The sequence below is a fragment of the Pleurodeles waltl genome, chromosome 4_2 (assembly GCF_031143425.1).
Source record: "Pleurodeles waltl isolate 20211129_DDA chromosome 4_2, aPleWal1.hap1.20221129, whole genome shotgun sequence".
NCBI lineage: Eukaryota > Metazoa > Chordata > Amphibia > Caudata > Salamandridae > Pleurodeles > Pleurodeles waltl.
Genome location: NC_090443.1, coordinates 499,934,098 through 499,952,968, shown reverse-complemented (window position 1 = coordinate 499,952,968; position 18,871 = coordinate 499,934,098). Strand labels below are relative to the sequence as shown.

General features: G+C 42.6%; 1 protein-coding gene across 1 annotated transcript in view; it reads right to left on the bottom strand.

Moving 5' to 3' along the window:
• FARSA (phenylalanyl-tRNA synthetase subunit alpha) overlaps positions 1-17,027 on the bottom strand; it is a 109,899-nt gene extending 92,872 nt beyond the window's left edge. Inside the window, exons 1-8 of the mRNA XM_069231967.1 lie at positions 16,676-17,027; positions 13,665-13,802; positions 9,737-9,835; positions 8,204-8,322; positions 4,369-4,461; positions 3,235-3,363; positions 2,685-2,800; positions 2,460-2,544 (exon numbers count right to left, since the gene is read on the bottom strand). Of these exons, the coding sequence (XP_069088068.1) occupies positions 2,460-2,544; positions 2,685-2,800; positions 3,235-3,363; positions 4,369-4,461; positions 8,204-8,322; positions 9,737-9,835; positions 13,665-13,802; positions 16,676-16,822 (926 nt within the window). The 5' untranslated portion in view covers positions 16,823-17,027. The remainder of the gene's footprint in view (positions 1-2,459; positions 2,545-2,684; positions 2,801-3,234; positions 3,364-4,368; positions 4,462-8,203; positions 8,323-9,736; positions 9,836-13,664; positions 13,803-16,675) is intronic.
• Positions 17,028-18,871: the final 1,844 nt, after the last annotated feature.

Genomic DNA, 18,871 nt, shown 5'->3' with positions numbered 1-18,871 from the left:
CACCCACCACAACGGACACGATTATTACAGTAGTACTCAAGTCTAACAGAGATCCCAGCTCTTGCTCCTCTTACAGGGCACTATCTCTGCTAAATACTGACAATAATATATTTGCAAAAATCTTGGTGCAACGCATTCAATCTCTTATGCAGTTCTAGTGCTTCCGGAGCAAGCTGTATTAATTCCCCAACGCTCAGCTGCATTAATTTTAGAACACTGATGGAGATTCTTCACAGAGTATATCCTCTGCTGCCTTCGGTGGCAGTGTTCCTCAATGCTGAAAAAGTGTTTGATTCACAGGAGTGGCAGTTTACTATGGAAGGGTTCAGTCAACTGGGCCTTGGGAACTATATATTTTTTTCACTTATTACACTATTCTACACTAACCCAAGGCCAGAGTCCGAGTGAACAAATCATATTCTGGTTCCTTCTGTACAGGAACTCAACAGGGTGTTGTCCCCTTCGATGTTTGCTCTGGGGATAAAGCCACTAGCATGATTTGTGAGGGAATTGCCTGCTTGCACCTAGAAGCAGACCACTGATTATATCGCGTTTTGAGGATGATGTGATAATATATGTCCAGCACCCTAGGGAAAATCTATCCCCTATCATCCGTGATACTGTTTTCTTCAGGGAAAAGTCTGGGCTGCAAATTAAACAGGTAATTTTGGTAAAGCGCCATAAAAGTTGAAAACTAATACCGACAAACTGATTCGGCTCCCCATTTCTTTGATCGGGAGGATCTTCCTAAGATGATAGTGCTACCTATATTTCTTTATTTATTCACAAATATCCCAGCCTCCCTACCACTTCACTTTTCAAACAGCTGTGCCAGGTCCTGCTACAGCTAGTGTGATGCAGTGACCAATCTAGAGTATGTTGGGAGGTGTTCACGAGATTGCTACAGGCAGGTGGTCTCGCTCTGCCGGACTTTCAAACATACTATCTAGTTGCACAAGCACACTACTTGAAATCTGGGCAACATCTCAGGTAACAACTGCACACGTTAAACTTGAGCAAGCTATCTCCGCAACTAGTCAACTTTAGGGAGAAAAAGTTCCCCACCAAATACAGCGAGGAATGATATTGTTGACCTATCATGCCTGGTGGGATCTAGTGAAACTACTGGTACTGGCTAGGCCATACTCAACTGCAATACCCCTAAAAGATAATCTATTGCTCCCACCCACTAAGGAAAAAGTAGTGAAGGGACTGGTAGGCACAATGGGGACGACAACAATTGGCACTTTCTTATCAGTGCAAAGCTTCTGTAGGCTCAATGACACTACAGTTAGAGAAGTGCTAGGCTACCTTAGACTGTGCTTGGCGGCAAGGATCCCCACATTCCTGAATGCTTCACCTCAAAGGGCTCTTCTCATTGCGCATACTGTCAGGGCTGACACGTGGCACTTGTTATCATTTTTGTATTCCACTCATGTCCTGTACTGCTAATACTCTTCCTGAGGCCAAACGCACTACCAGCATAAGTTGATGCATTTTAAATACCTGCATCAATACTACTACACTCCTGAATATATTGCTAAGTTTAGTGCTGCAGGAGGAGTACATGTGTAAGGTGCAGCTTAGCAGATGCAAATTTCCTACACGTTTTGAAATTGTACGCCAGTTTTAGTGCATTGACAAGGATAGGAGTATTTGTCATTATAGGCGAGACGTTGGAGGGCCCCCTCGATACTCCTCCGAGTGCTTTACTGGGTGTCACTTCTGCCTTACCTACTACAATCCCGCGCCTGGCATCAATGATACTGGTCCTGGCCAAGAGACGAGTGGTTTGGATGCAGAGGATTCCACCCACATTAAAGCAATGGCTTCAAGATACATTATACTGCTAATATATGGCGAAACAATATACAGAGGAAATTAACTCCATGACCCACCCAAAAGGACATTTGGGCCCACTTTTCTTCTCATCTTTTACGATTCACAGAGACCACCTACCCTCTCCAGGCCATGGTCTCATCTGAACCGATATACTGGATATTTATTTTTAAGTGCTATACATCTCTGCTCATGTATACTATGTCGCCTTTCTCTTTTTTTTTAATCCCGACACAGGGATTTATTTTATTGTTATACAATAAAATACTAATAAAAAAGAATTACGGTCATTAAGTAGAATTTGCTAAGCTGTGTTCCATTTTTAATTCTTTAGCAATGATCACGATGTGCTACCCTATACCTATATAACAATTATGACAATGAGGATTTGCAGTTTTAGAAATGTGTATTTGACGGACAATTTTGTAAGGGTGAGTAAGTACCCTTTGCAGAGCACAGTCAGAAAGCCAACTGTCTCAAAGCACTTACTGGATACAGCATCTTAACCAGCTGCCACAAAGTGAAGTATGTCACAGTGTGCCTAAGTCAGCAGCGCAAGTATCCCTACTACTGACTCTCAAGCTATGTCTGGTTCTCTGGGACGTTATGCAATGCCTTACCCCTGTGAGCCATATCCTCCTTCTGAGTGAACCTTCTTCACCTTCTCTAGATATTCCATGGGGAAGTCTGTTGCATCAGCTGGATCTGGGTACGAAGGAAATAGCGGTTAATGCTGGCGTACTCCACTCTAGTGTAATCCAAGGATAATTCCTTGGGGGTCCTCCTCTAGGGGAAGCCTCATGCTGTGCATCAAGAAACCAAGCTGACCCTGAGGAAAGGCTCACCGAGAATGAAAAAGGTATCGTGCTGATCTCGTGCCGGATGCTGCTGAGGCTGGAACAGTGCATCAAAATTCCAGAATGAGCTCTCAATGAAGTTATTGGTAGGCATCTCTGTGAAGCTATAAAAATAAACACAAAAACAATGGGAGACAGGTATTAGAAGAGAAAACGTTATATATAGGGAACTGTTGGAGTTGAAGGGTTCGACTAAGTGACATACTTGTATCCGAGGAACACTACCCCAAGTGCCAAGGCACAATTTTCTACTGGCAGAGGGTGTTAAGCGGCAGACATACAGTGGGGCTTCCATGACTTCTCTATAGGGAGAGAAGCATGTCTGTGCTATGGGACAAAGGGGAATAAATCACAACCAAGCAAAAAAGGGAGAAGATTTTGCTACCCTACTACAATCCTGTAAACAGAGCTCACGCTACACTGGGTACTTTGCCAACACAGCTGGGGTCTGCAGAGTAAAATGCAAGGTATCTAGTTGGGCATGCAACTGCAAACACTGGTAACAAAATAAAGATTCCAATAAACTGTAACCCCTCACCCCATTTCCAAAAAGATCTGCCGGAACTGGGTGCGGACCTTCAACAGGGGGTGGAGGTGACCACACTCTGGCATGACTCCCAGGGCATCAAAGTTATACGCCTTGAACTTCTTATCACGCCAGGAGCCACTGCGGAGGAAAGCAATGTAGACAAGATGAGCATGGTTCAGCAGGATGCTGTATAGAGTATTAGCCAATAAAATTGTCAAAACCTCCAATAGCCACCTGGTCTTACGATTTTTACCTTTTGCACTGGGTGTATACTGTCTTAACATGTAAAATAACGTGTTGATCATCAGCTAAACGTCATAGCTATTACAAATCAGAAACTGAGGCCAAGCGGCAGGGGCAGTGGAGGCATCACCGCCACCACCTCCCGAGGGGCCTGCCAATTTTAGGGCACTTCATTTCTTTTCTGAAAACAAACCATCAATGTCCCTGATGCTCTTGAAGTTGTATCTCAAAGCCTACGGGACATTTTTGCATTTTTCCTTAATGCCATGGTGGACCAAAAAAGTGAGCAAACGTGGCATAAGAGGGATCGCCCTAAATAGGGTAGCCCTTCTGATGCCCTGTACGGGGCAAAATGGTGTTCATGCCAGCAGAGCTAGCAGTGGCACTCTAGGTTGGAAAACCACCATCATTCCAACCTCTAAATAAGGTGCGAGATGAGACAGGACGGTGGTTGGGAAGCCACTCAATTTTTTGCTAGACACCATGTTAACACGTCTTTTTAAATGAACCCCTGAATCTCTTAATTGCATACATTACCCTTGTTGCATCTTTTTACTGTGCTTACTAGCACACGCTTAACTCTCCCTTCAACATTAAAGTGATAAACTTTGGCCAGTTCCACTGAGTGAGAAAAAGGGTCAAACAATAAATGTGGTCAGCTTCACAGAAAAAGTCAACATAGAACAATGGAATGGGTTAATTGCTTAGACAAGTTAAGCCTGGACCAGTAAAAGTGCTTCAATTTGTAGAAACACCGAGTCCTGATAGTGAACAGGCTGCATGTTCTAAACATTATTTTAAAGTTAGACATTGAAAGGGCACAGTTTTCAGAAAATGTCGTCAATTATCTCACCCCTTGATTCTGAAAGTCTTAAGAGAGTTGCTCTTGAATAGTCTCACCTGCTTATCATCTCTGGAGTGAGGTCAGTCTCTTGCTTGGCTACAGTGGTACTGAATGCACTGCCCTTCTGGATCCAGTATGTCTTGACGGTTCTAGCAAGAAATAGCAGGCAGAAAGAAGTCAGAAAGCAAACTTGAAATGTTTCCACACAATCCAGAGTCAGCATAGAAGTAAATAAAAAATTGTCAGCGCAATGTGACCTTGGAAGTGTATAGAAGAATAAAAAAAGCATGTTAATCCAAAATGAAGGATACTACCGTAGAGAAAGCATATAGCGCTTTGTGACAAATCAGGTCTCACAATATGAAATCACTGGCAACAAAACTCATCATCTAAATAACACATCCAATTAGCTTACTGATGCACTTTAGAGCCTCAATGCAATCATTTTTCGAGTTTAGTATGTGGCACCAACTTTTATTGGAAAGCACAAAGGGTCCAGACATCAAAGCCCCAAAGCTAGATGTGAATTTGAGAAGAGCTCGCCACTCGTCCACCGATTCACTCCTTGTGGGGATTCTTCCCCCAGTCACCAAGTTAGCTGCAATCACACCTTTCAGTTTTCTTGTTTAGAGCACACCCTAAATTGCACTGCATTTTACGGCTTGGCTTTATGTTTCCATAAAGATCCAAATTCACATCACTGGGGCCTATACCACTGCAAAGCCAAGCATGTTTCCTGCATGGTGCCCACAACCACTTGTTTTAATACATAAGCAGGACTTCAGCACATGTGGCTAAATGTAAGCAAGATCCCGGCACTTCTGTATACATGTAAGGAGCACCCTGGAACACCTGTCTAAAATTAAGTAACCGACGACAGGGATATTTCTTTCAAAACTTTCTACACAGTTTCCAAGATGAGGGACTGCACTACCACCAAAGTTTGAGAACAATTGTTAAGAAAATTAGTATACAGATAAACAAGTGTACCTTTATTAGACTGAGAGATAAGTGTCTCAGTTTTAATGACCAGAATACCTCTTCAGTCATTTGTCAGTAGCGAGTGGTACATCGTCTGTCTTTTTCACACCTTTCACTTTCTTACGCTGCCCAGTTGATCAAGCTCCTTGCACTGCCCACCAGAACCAGTTTCCAATGCCACCTACTGTAGCAAGGTGGCTCTCCTTATATAGTGCACTAAAATAAAATACACTGTGCAAAGTCCAGTGGATCCCCAATTGGTATTGCAAAGGCAAAAGTAGATAGGGCTAGTACTCTATTTGTGGCAGAGTGGGCGAGCAGTAAGGCTTACCAAAGGGTAGTGCTAAGCATTTGTTGTTCTCAGACGCAATAAATAAGACACATACTCAAAGAATAAATCTAAGACCAATTTAGAAAAATAACAATATTGTTATATATGTTTCAAACCCAAGAACTTCATAATCAAGTAAGTAGACTTTTAAGCATAAATACTTTGCAGTTTCAGAAATCAACACAGTGCAATTTTCGGAGTTTTCTCAATGTTATCCTGTGTAGCAGAAACAATGTTCAGTAAACATAGGGTTAACAACGACTTACGAAGCAAATCTCAGGGAGTTCAGATAAGTACTGGGCACTGATCAGAACCACACCGAGAGGCCATGGGGCCGCCAGGTGCAGTAAGGCTTTGGGTGCCTAATGGTTTCCTATGGGAGTTTAGTCCTCGTGAAGACAGGAAGACAGTCAGAGACAACAAGCATGTAAGTAGTAGACTTGGAGTGCTCAGGGACATAGGTGCACCTATGGTCCTCTTCTCCTGTGCCCAGGGTGTCTTTAGGCATCTCGTTTTCACGCCCCGGAGCACTCGCGTTGGGGGTCCTGTGGGTCAAGGTTGCAGGCAGCATCAAGGAGTCCGGCAGTGGTAGTCCCAGGATGGACTCTAGCTCTTAAGAGCCGGAGGGTGTTGTTGGCACCAATGACCCACCCCAGCTGGGGTCAGGGGTCACAGGTGCAGTGGTTGCTGGAGATGTCAGATTTTCTCCCTTCACAAGCCTGTGGGAGAGCGGGGCTTGCGTGCAAAGGCTGCAGGCATCTCTGGCGAGCCCAAGATGGAAGAGACCACACTAGACTCAGTATCTGGGCAGCTGGGGACCTGCGCTGGCACCGTTGGTTGGCTTCACCTCAGGTCGTGGACATCAAGTGCGGTGGTCACATCGGGTGTCAGGTTTCTGGGGTTCTAGCAGCTGCAGAGTCCTTTCTTTGGAGTTTCTTCTTGTAGGCCACGTCTGCTGCCCACGGGAGACTTGAGTCTTTATTGAAGGCTGGACAAGTTGACTTCTTGTGCGGGATCCTTCGAGGTCAGCAGGCAGGCCGGAGGGGCTGGTTCTAGGTGAGCTGCTGCTCCTTTTCCTCTACTGTGGGTGCAACTCGTCTTTGTCCGGGTCTTCTTAGGCTGATGAAATCTGAGTTCTAGGGTTATGGGGTGGCACTTAAACACTCAATTTAGGAATGCTACATGGAATGCCAAGCGATAGCCAATAGGCTGACCACCTTTAAATTGAATACACCCTTGCTATGACTACTTATGCTGGAAAATGGGCATAACCTTAACCCTAGCAGCCTAATTCTTCCCAAGCAAGTTGGAGGGATTTAAAAGGTAGTGTCCACTTCAGCTCGTCCACTATAGGGGTGCAATTGGCATGAAGTGGGCACTCCTCCCATTTTAACTAATTTTCCTGCCTATGCTGCCACCAAAAGTGGGGTCAGGACAGTGGGGTTGGTCATCTTCGTCATTTAGAGAGACCCTGGTCACATTAAAAAGATGGCAAGCACTTTGAAGCTCCCCATCCTGGAATGTCCATCCTGCCTGGGAGATTAGGTCACATCTCTGCCCAGTGCAGGCTTTTGTCTCAGCCCCTTGTGAGCGCTGGGAGAGGGGAAGAGGGAGAGAGAGTGAGAGGGGGAGGGGGAGAGAGAGTGAGAGGGGGAGGGGGAGAGAGATGGAGAGAGAGGGAGAGAGAGGAAGAGAGAGGAAGAGAGAGGAAGAGAGAGGGAGAGAAAGGACATTGCTATAATTTATTCTGCCAAGTTATTAAATGTTTACTGTTCTATGGTTCCGTGAGATACATACTGTGATTAGTCAATGTTTACTCCGTTTGACCAAGGAAAGAGGAGTGATGCAACAAAGCCTTGTTGTTAGGCAAACACTGTACCTTACATTTTACTTACACCGTGGAATGTTTTACCTTCTACGACAACATCTATCTATGCAGTAGACCTCTTGGTAAAATGCCACCAAGCCCAAAAATCTGCCCCACTTAGGAAAGATGGCACCAGGTAATGTGGACAGAGGGATTGCAGGCCTCATAACACAAGAGACATTGATCTCAGCTTTTTATGGGCAATCGGCTGCTAGGCCCTTCACAGCGCTCAGATCCAAAGTTCTGAACAGTGACCATTTAGGTGTGATAAGTTAGCAAGGGTTAGTTTTAACAGACAAACATGAATGTAAAATGCTTCAGAAAGAGGGACTTGTCCCAAGCCTGAGAACAATCTGCTTGCTCCAGTCAATATCCTAATACCTTAAATCTGCCTGACTCTGGCAAGTGCATCTACAAGAAAGCCCAAACATCCCACATAAACAAAAAACTCTGCACCCCTCTTGCTGCAATCCACAGAGCATGCTACAACTTGTAAAGAGCAGTCAATCTGCAGACCAAAGACCACTGCAGATATCCATACTGATACTACAAAGTATTATTTGACCACCCACCCCCCAATCATCAAAATATAACCTCAAAGTGAATCAGTTCCCAGTGGTGAATTTAAAAATACTATTGAATTATACATTAAAACTTAACGGGAAATGCTCTCCCAGATGTGCATGTTCTTAATCATGGCAGTCCTACTCACACTTCGCTTAGGAGCTTGCGTTTCTTCAGTTCATTCTTCTCTTTCTCATCCAGGCTCACAGCTTTGCCTTCCAGGATAAGAAGCAGCTTCTCCTTTACCGAATCCTCCACACTGGCGATCTATGGGTAAAGGGCAGTGAGGCAAGTGAGAAGAGAAAACATAAAAACTATTATTTCCAACACCACTGGGCTGGACCTTGCCCAACCTTTCTCCTAAGCCCAGGCATCGGCAAGGCTTATCGGTCCTGGGCTTTAGAGAAAGGGTTAGCTAAGCACAAACTCTATAGAGTACATGTTACTTGACCTGAATTGTGTCTGTTTCTCATTTTGGAGCATGCGAAGCATCCTCTCAGATGGAGTTGAGCAAGAGAAGGGTAGTAAATATGCACCACATGTCCATGACCCCAGACAGTAATGACTATCAATCTTCTCAGGCAGTAATGTGTCAGTGCACCTCCCAATTATAGCAACATGAAACAATGCAGAGTGATAATAAGCATCAATCATCCCAGACAGTACAACAATCAGTTGTCTGGAGCAGTCTGTGGCATTATATGTCACAGTGATACCAAGTCAATTTTGTATCTATTACCTCGTAATTTGTATGTATTAATAGCAGTACACAGTTTCAAGTATTGAAGGTCCAATGCAGTAACAAGCATTAATGGCTCTAAACAGAAACTGTGAGCCCTTGAGGTCAAACCTATAAACAATCCTAGAAGTCAAGCATGCCCGAATTTTTACCAGTCTCACCTGCCTTTAGAGACTGAAAACCAACATATGAGTGCTCCAGCCCTACTAGTCTTTCACAACCAATTAGCTGACAGACAGTGTAGCAGTAAAAGCAGTGTTGCAAAATAATCTATCTCACATAAGAATAACTTTCGACAAGTAATAATAACGTTAGAGAGGCGCTGGCTTGACAAGTGCATGACTCGGGCCCAGTTCTACTGGCCTTTTTGAGGCACCTATTATCAGTATCAATCCTGCGCACAACTGGAAGTAGGTCAATTATTTTTGATCTAGAAACGAAGATGTCACACAGCACATCAAAACCATAAGGCTCTTTGCTGACATTTGTAGACTATTTTCAAGCACAACATTAGATCATTAACATCATAATCTGCTCGCTGCATATGCCTTCCCCACAACTGCAAGCTAACTCATAGAAAACAGCTGTGGAAAAACACAAATAAACTGTGCCTGAAGAGCAAAATGGAAGCAACACATTTCAAAAAATTACGTATAAACAATCTCACACAAATTCCACAAAAAACTGTTTTTTCATACTACGTTTTTGAACAGTCGGTCTGTCCGTTTTGCCATAAAGGGACTTGTGTGTGTGTTTACTGCCATACCCAGCAGTTTTTTTCTAGTTGTCTACAATAATTTAAATATCTGTTGGATTTACATGCACCAAACCCAGTAGAATAAAGGAAAATTAATTGTGACTGTATAATGTATTCCAAAACGTTTTTGAAGTATAGAGTACCAGATAACGCTATTGCGAGGATGGCACATTAAGCGCACTCACCGCCTTGAAGATCCGTGGTCCTCCTGCTGCGTTCTTGTCCAGTCGTATCCACTTATTAGACATGGCCTTGCTAAAGCCAACCTTTCCACTTGGGAGTTTCTAAATTGGGGGGGCGGCCAGGGGGTGTTGGGAAGGGGATAAAAGGGAGAAATGTTAAAAAATGAGACAGTTAATAGTAACAAAGTTGGTAGTACACAGAAATGGCATAATATCCAACCACTTTATGTTTGCGATCTGGTCCAGCAAACTGATAAACATGAAAACAACCTCCACCCTCAAATACAGAAAAAGAACATCATTTTTGTTCTTAGGTGTGATGGCATGGTGACACTGATAGAGGTCTACCATCACCAATAAAATACGAGGACAAAAGAGGCTACGGTACAGGGTCTGCATGCTGTTTTACTACTGGTGGTGGATGCGGCAATAGCATCGGGCGTACCGTTTTAAAGATATATAATGAGCAGTTGGATACGGTGCTTGAGAACATACACTGGAGGGGGTGCATGATTTTAAAGTGTGCTGACCCAACATAAAATACCCTGGGGATGCAAGAAACATGGAAGACTGCTTTCCTTATTTAAAAAAAAGCTATATCAAGGGGTATAAAGGTCTTGAGATTTTTGTGGAACATTTCAGTGTAACTGCATCTCGCTTCAGCATTCGTCTAGTACCTGTCGTGCCTGGAAGTCTGTTATTCTACAGCACATTTACAATTTTTTTTCCGAGGCTTTACAATAAAAGATGTTTTCAGAAAGGTCCCATTTATTTTACAGACTCAAGCGCAATATCAAGATGATGACTAGCAGCTAAGCAGGCACCTTTAAAGAACTTAAGTGCCTGGTGACTGATTATATTACGCTCTCCAAGTACCCTGTGCGGTGATAACTTAGTTTGTGTTTAGTGTTCAATAAACATTTGGTGTAGTAAGTAATCTTCTACGTTGTACTATTGCAAAGGGGCCTTCTTTGAAGATCAGAGGCTCAACCAAGGTAGGGGGATGTCCTCTCTCCTAGTATTCTAAAACCTAGACGAAACTTCAGTTCAGATGGCTTGCATTTTTTTTCCAGTTTCTGTGTGCCCGAGCCCTAACATAGTGCCCACCACCTTAAATGACCAACCCTTTAGCAGGACCAGCATCAAACTATATGTGTACCAACCAGATGATATATACAAGCAGGATTCGCAGCCCGATGGCTTGTCTACTCGTTTTAACTAATTCTGTAGAAAACTTTGGATTCCTACAAATAACTGCCACTTCGGTAACTGATTGGCTGTAGCCACAATCGTCATTAGCTAACTGATTTTTTAATGTTATCATACGGTTAGGGTGGCCTCTGTCTGCTCCACGAAACTTCTGTTTATTTTTCGAAATATCTGCAGTGAACAAACAGCTTCATATTGAAATCAGGCCATAACTATACAGTCTGTAACAATGAATCAAAAGTAAATTTGCATTAAATATTTTTTTCCGAAACATTGTGTGTTGATCTTGGACGGTTTCATTTTTATTTTCAGGTGTCACTTGCAACATCCAATTAAGTAAAGCTCCCCTGAAATGCATTGGGGCTCTGTTGTTTATGTAACTTGATCCATTCAAACTTGTTCCTAAAGGTTTATGCATTGGAAAAAATACAAAGCAAATGAAATAAATATATATATATACTTGGAATACAAATAGGCATGCACTTATAATCGTCTTGGAATACTGTATAATGGAGATTGCCTGATTAGATCATAGCTGTTCACTAGGGAGTCAAGTCTACACACTAAGAAAGCGCTGTGTGTGGAGCCTAATTTTCGACAATGTCCTTTCTAAAACTAGATATACTGTACTGAATGAAGTGCCGCACATTGGGCATTACAAAGGGAGTTTTTTTTCGAAGAGAAGGAAGCAATGTCACAAAGCATAACAAAAAGTCATAGTAGCAGAGGTGGGAACTGAAAGGTAAAAAAGGAAAGATTCCTGGCAGATGACGGGTGGATCAGCACATTATGCCAACTGAAGGTTACGAGCATGAGCAAGATAGACAAGCTCCAAGGAGAACTCACTGCAGAGATTCATTACATTCAAGCACGTCATTTGGCAGTAAATACAAAAAATAAAGTAAACACGGAAGACAGAGCGGCACTGGGCTGCACCGCTACAAAGGGTACACCATGAACAAGTGCCAGCTGCTACTACGCCTATGGAAAGATGGACGTTCACTCAAGTAATTTCTATAAATTAATCTTTTAACCCATGCCTTCAAAATCAGATTTAACATAAGTTAGCAGTAATTATTAAGAATATGTTTAAGGTTCCTAAACAATACTTTCATTTGCCCAACGTAATGTAGGTAGATAGGGCCTGGGAGGGGTATTTTAAGACACTGCTTACATCTCTAACCATTCATTATCCTGAAGCACTCCCTCAAGTACAGTCTTTCAAGGACTCTACAATTCTTTCACTTCAAAAAATCTGCTGATGCCCCCAAGTTGCAGACAATCCTGCTTAGATGACTGCTACTTTTCTTTTGAGATGGCCAAATAATAGAACTCTGGGCCCCACCACTCAGAACAGTTGATGGTTACTCTCTTTCGCAATCAACTCAAACCATAGCTGTTTATGACTAACTTTAAATCTACCGTTAGTTCTCATCTTTACTAACGCTCATTTTCTCTGCTGTTGCAGTCTTGCGACTTTTCTGTTAAGGGTAACAGGCTACGCTACAAAGCTTAGTCATGCATTCATGTCCAGCTAGCGTTTTCATTTGGCCGTATAATTCAGTGTATCATTTTCATAAAAATACTAACCTCCTTAGTGCTGCTTTGTTGCATTTCCAATCTGTGCCAACCTGGCCCAGGAGACGGACATAACTCCCTGAACTACTCCAGACAGACGGAGGAAAATTAAGAAAAAGGTGGCATGACTAACAAGTTTCAAGGCAGCATCCCTAGGAACGAACCTAGGCTCACACTGCTTTTGTTTTTATAGTGTAATATATATTAAGTTTGTAATCAAATTAGAAGTCAAATATGTATTGAGACACTCTTTACAGAGATGTGGAAAACAATATCTGCACCTTGGTGAGGCTGTGCTGGACTAACTTTCAACTATATTATAAGAAAGATATTGGGCTTTTCCTAGTAGGGCTCAAAGGAGAGTCATCTTCCTCTTTCAAAGGACTTCACACTGGACATGATAAGCACTTTCCTGTGATTGCACCTAACTCCGGAAATACAAAGAATAATTTAGAATATCAAAGAGTCTGTGGCCTTGGGTTAATACAGTGCACCCATCAGCCCTTGTGAGTTGAATGAGAAAGAGAGAGTGCCCGTGTTCTGATGTGGCTCAGAGTGGAAAATTAGTGGCGGACCTTCATCACCTTGTGCCCCAGAGTAGCCTAATTATTGGAATCTCCCAAGATCTTATTCTGCAAATTGTCCAAGGTAAGAAGAGTCAGGGGGATAAACAATGATGTGTATAATATTATTTAACTAGCATCCTCAAAGCCAATTGGTCTAGGACAGATGTGCTAAAGCATGCAGAGTATGCACATTAAAGTCAGACAAATGTAAGAAACCAACTGCTGTCTATAATGAAGGCTTCCGTGACTTCAATAAAGCCCTATTTTTTGGGAGGAAGGACCAAGAGGGGTGATGGGCGGCAGACGTGGAAGTATGAGACACCTGAGAGACAATAGGTCTATTTGATAGCTGCATGTCAAAATCCATGCCTAAAAATGAAATAGGTTGGCGGTTAAAAGGTTTCTAGAAAAAGGAAGGTTTCTAGGAGAGGAGAAGGCAGGGTAAATAGTGGGGGACTTCTAAGACAGACAGGAAAAGGCCAAATGTATTCAGAATAGGGAGAAGAATGATGGGAAGTTGGGCTAACACGTGGGGGAGAAAGACATACGTTCATCGATGCAGTATCCCCATTCCTTACCATCAGCTCACTCTGAGCCATGCCTTCGTCAGGGATACTCTGAAATACACGGACTTCATGACTTCCTTCATCAGCAATTTCCTTCCCTTCAGGTGTCAGCTCCCAGTGCTTGGAGGAGCGCTGTTCAGCATTGATGATCTGTAGCAGAGAAATAGGTAAACACGGAGGAGGACTGCTGAGCACTACCCTTCCCTTGCTCTTTTCAGTAACCTCAACTCCCCGGCACTATCCAGAAACCTCTGATTCATATTTTTACTCAGAATACTTCTCAATCTGACCACTCCTCACGTAAAGGAATACAGCATGACAACTGTTTCCACATTTAAAATGTGAAATACATTTAATATTAGCCTCTCCGGCATTTGTTTAAAATTCCAGACAATTTCAATTTCCCTGCATAAGGTGTTGAAATAAGCATTGTGAATGCCTTTTCAAAGTGGGCACTATAGAAGATAAATGTCTGAGTCAATACTTCACACTGTTATATAAGATAAGGGTTCTATCCTCTGGGTTGGTTTGTGTTGGCCAATCCATTTCTAGCATGCGGCCACTAAATCAGTATTTGGTGAGATTTAGACTGTTTCAGTATTTTAGTATTGAGATTTCTTCCCAATGAGCTGTAACATTCTAGTCGACTGTGTTTCTGTGGGTTTTGTTTCCAGTGCTTTGTCTGCCGTTTTTTTTACGGCCTGTTATAAATATGTGAGGAATCCTACCTCCTCTTTTTAATTTCCTATGTAAGTACAATGTGTGGATCTAGAGGAATTGGTTGGCTGTCAGATAGCTGAGGAAGTCTTTGGCAGGTTTAACTATTTGGTCTTTCAGTAACTCGTAGTTAAGGGCATTTGGCTATATTTCTTAGACATAGCAACAAAATCCAAATGTGTGTCTGAAGATCACGTCACATACAAACTTTCCTCAGTTCTAACGTGCACTTTGGTAGTTTCAGTACTCAGAGAACATATTTGCAAAGCCAGAATTGCAGAGCTTCTGTACATTATTTGACCCATTCTGGATACTCATCTGATAGTGTAAAACTACAAACGTCACACCTAGAAAGTAAGAAAGGGAGAAGACTTGTCTTCCCTAAGTAGATCCTCCACATCTCTTCCTTGGCATCCAAGCTTCACATTCATATTCAGGTCACTCTAAATCTATAACTGTTTGCTGCAAATCGCTCCCCCTTTTATTAAAACCAAATTCCCTCTACCACGCAGGCCCCTGCTTTATTTATGTAAATATCTTCCTTCTCTTCTATGGCCGTTCCCCTTAGATTTGTCCCGCTCTCCCCTCAAGATCTTTGCCTCCTTAGGCCCCTCATTCTCCGCCCAGACCCACCTCTGATGCCGAAACTTTCACTTTAGGCATCATCCCCTCTCCACAGAAACCATACCAAGACCATCCCTTCTCCCAAAACACCGAACTCAGCTCGAGTTACTTCCTAGTCTTTCTTTACACCTCTCCTTTACTCATCCCAAACCTCATCTTACTAATATGATCTCCCAATTAACACATCTGGATTCTTCCCACCTCTATCCCTCCATTATTCTATTCAAACCAACAGACTAATGTCCTCCGCTCAAATTACCTCATACCTCCCTATACTAATACTGTACGCATATTTCCCTGTACTAATCCACCACTAATCCTTTTGGGTTACAAAGAAATGTGCTACTCGCCAAAAAGCACTTCAATGCCTCGTCAGAGGTAATAAGCACTATATAAATACAATTACACAAACACTTAATCTACCTCCACTCAGACCCTTGACTTCCTCAGAACTATTTTTCCAGACTTTTCTATTCCTCCAAAACACTATACTTCACGACAGACCTACCTCCAAAGAAAAAAACAACCTTCTCCCACAAAACCATTCACTCCGACACAAGACACGCTCTCATACAAACCACTACTTCCTCATATACTGCTTCTTACTCACACCCCTCCTATTCACACAACACCTATAGGTGAAAGGGACACACCAATAATTTATAAGTGCCCAAGGGTTGGGTCAGGGCCTTTCACGTTGTTTACTGAATGAACGTGTGCGAAGCTCGAAATATAAGGTGTGAAAGTCATCAGCATTTTAAAGAGGACTGAGGTGAGGTATCAGAAATATATATGGCTCTGATTTAAAGTCGCCTCTCGCTTCTCATACCTTTACAACACACGCATAAGAGTCAAGAGGCTGGACATTTACTTTGGTGAAAACCCTTTTTACACCCACCCAGCAAATGTACCCCTTGTTTAAAACGTTATTTTATTCTTGCATAATGTCAACTCCTCGATATGTCGTAAATAGGCATGCCGTTTATATTAAGTAAGTATTCTATTCACATTTTCATTTGGGATGATATTCAGTTTATTTTTTACACTGCTTAAACAATCGGGAGCCACTTTGGGCATGAATAAAATCAACACATGATCATAAACCTCTCCGACCCTTGCACTTGGTACATATTTGAAAATATGTACTGTACATGGCATATTTGCATGCATATATTGAACACACTGATAGTTATACAACACTTATGACTTTAAAGGAAATTGTGATAAGGTCACGACAGCCCTTGTTATGTTGAAGTGATATTGTTGCACATTGTCTACAACAGTTTACCATCTATTTATATTAGGACTTTGCCCCTACTTTCGGGGTTCAAGGGATAGAAATTCCACCGCTGCTTGATGCTGAAAACGAATCAAGAAGTTACTTTTTGTTCTTGAATTAGGGTGCGTTCTTATCTTGCAGGACATGTTCATCATTTCGCCTCTCCAGAGGAACTGCTCAATTGACTGGTTCCCACCAATAATATGGTAAATCTGGCACCGATGCCAAAACGACACCACAGGACCCCCAGCTCTAGCCTCTTCTTCTCCTTAGACTAGTACTGACGACTCCCATCCAGACCATTTCCTCTCTACATCCCTTCCAAGACTCCTCCCTTTCTTTATTGCACTGCACCACACCTTCTCCCCCTACCACAATTCTCTCTAAGCCACCCTGCACTCACCTCTCCCAAAGCCTGCAGGCTTTTCACAGCCCCCACCACCTGCTGGTGATCCAAACCCAGCTCAGCAGCCAATCCCAGGCTCTCCAGTCCCCCATCCTGGGCCTGCAATCTGTGCAACAGCAGCTCCGGCACCCGGCTTTCCGCCATGCTCACTCAGAAAAAGATTGAGGCATGCGCACAAACTGCGCTGACATGTCTCCGTAGTTCGCCACCATCTTAGAACAGGACCCAGGACTCTAAGTCTATCGGAATCTTGGACTACAACCCTTACAAGTGTTGCAGCAGGGTGGATTCCATCTTGCAGAAGGCGAGGCTTCGTTCAAAGGAGCCAGTTGCTTTGCAACCCCAACAGAAGTTGCATCATTGTGACGGCCATCTTGCAGTGGTTTCCTTTTTTTGTGTGGGCAGCCAAGCACATGCTGCCGTGGGACTCGTCTGCGTAGCGGCCATCTTGAAGCGGCTTAATTCGTTTCAGAAAGGATGTTGAGTACATACATTTTCAAATTTCATTAATATTTAAAATTATTTTCTTGCTCTCTAAACTGGATTCTAATACCCAAAGAAAACGATTTGCTTTCAGACGGTTGTAAAAAAACAAAACTTGGGGCTTGTTTGGGGACATAATTTAAATTGTCACTGCAATTTTGTTTTCAAACGTATTCTTTTGGCCTGCGCAGTTTTCTTTCTTCTTGGTGCCAATAATTCTCTATACGTTTTTACAACAGACTGTATAAACCCTGAAGATTATTAGAAACAAGGTGTGGTACGTTATAGCTGCCTTTTTCGGGCTGCCGAAGGGAGAGTAGCTTTGTAATGACTTCTCCACGCGTTGGTGCTCTGGCCTCTGGTCACTGCATTCTTGTGTTTTGCTTGCTGTGTACCAACCGGACGGCTGAAACTTCAGGTAAGATCATGGATTACCGTGTACCACATGTAAGGGATGTGTAGCTAGAAAGTTTCCTAGGTCCATGCATGATGTGCTGCACCAGTCCAGTTATTTTTCCTTTGAATTCTGGGTAGGGTGACCAGATTTTGAGGAGCAAAAACCGGGACAGGTTAGACATAAAAGAAGGACTAACGACTTTTCACTCACTTTTATATCCAGCCTGTCCCGTTTTTTTGCGTAGCTTTGTGAATGTGTGCATATACGTGTGTATATGTGTATATATATATATATATATATATATATATATATATACATACACACACACACACACATTTACAAGACTATACCTATAAAATGTATATTTTATTATAAGATCGGAGGCTCCTATTATGCTTCATTTTCTTGCTTTAATCTCAATAGCAGCCAAGACAAAAACGTTAACATAAGAACTACACATCCCATGAATCAAGATACTAGGTCTCATACATGAAGTCATAAAGAAAAAAACCAATAGCAAGCCCGCAACCCCAATAACTGCCTTAACTGCGAGCAACAAGCCCTCTTTTCTTGCTGCTCGCAGTCAAGATAAGTTCTATTTTCTTCATACATATAATATTACTGTTATTGTCTTCTTTTCTGTACTTTATTTGTTGGTACGATTAATCTGCTTTCCTATCGACTTCCTTAGTGTTTGCCATTTGTTTTCTCTGAAAACTAAAGCGAACGCCCTGTTCGCGCATCGTTTCGTGAGCCGAACGCTCTTGAGAACGTTCGGCTCTCCCGCCGTCACACTTCTGAGGTACGCGCCTCACTCAAGGCGGTCATTCCTTCTGGGTTTTCTACATCCTGCAAGTCGTTTTTCCTTTCCGGCTCCACGGAAGTTCAACACCACGTCTCCTTAGCGTCCTTGCCCGACAGGCAGTTCCTGCTTCAGGCGGAGTCGGGGAGCGAGTCACGCCTCCTCAAGCCTTTTTTGGTTTTAGGGGGAGTGTCTTTCATTCTTTACACTCCCCCCTGCCCACCCCATTGCCCACAACACTTTTTAACCCTTTTCTTTACTGGTTTGATCTTTAGAGTATAATTTATTTTTTCTTTTTCCTACCTTTTTCAATTTGTGAGCTTTTCTGCCCCAAGAAATTGTTAAACTTTTCAAGAAAATGTCTAAGAATACTTCTGAAGATGCTAATAATGTTGATATTAATAATTTTCGCGCTGATTTGAATACTTTTATACAAGATACTGTTCAACAGGCTGTGTCAACATCTATGTTGCACATGTCAAAAAAGTTGGAAATATCTTTTAAAAAATTG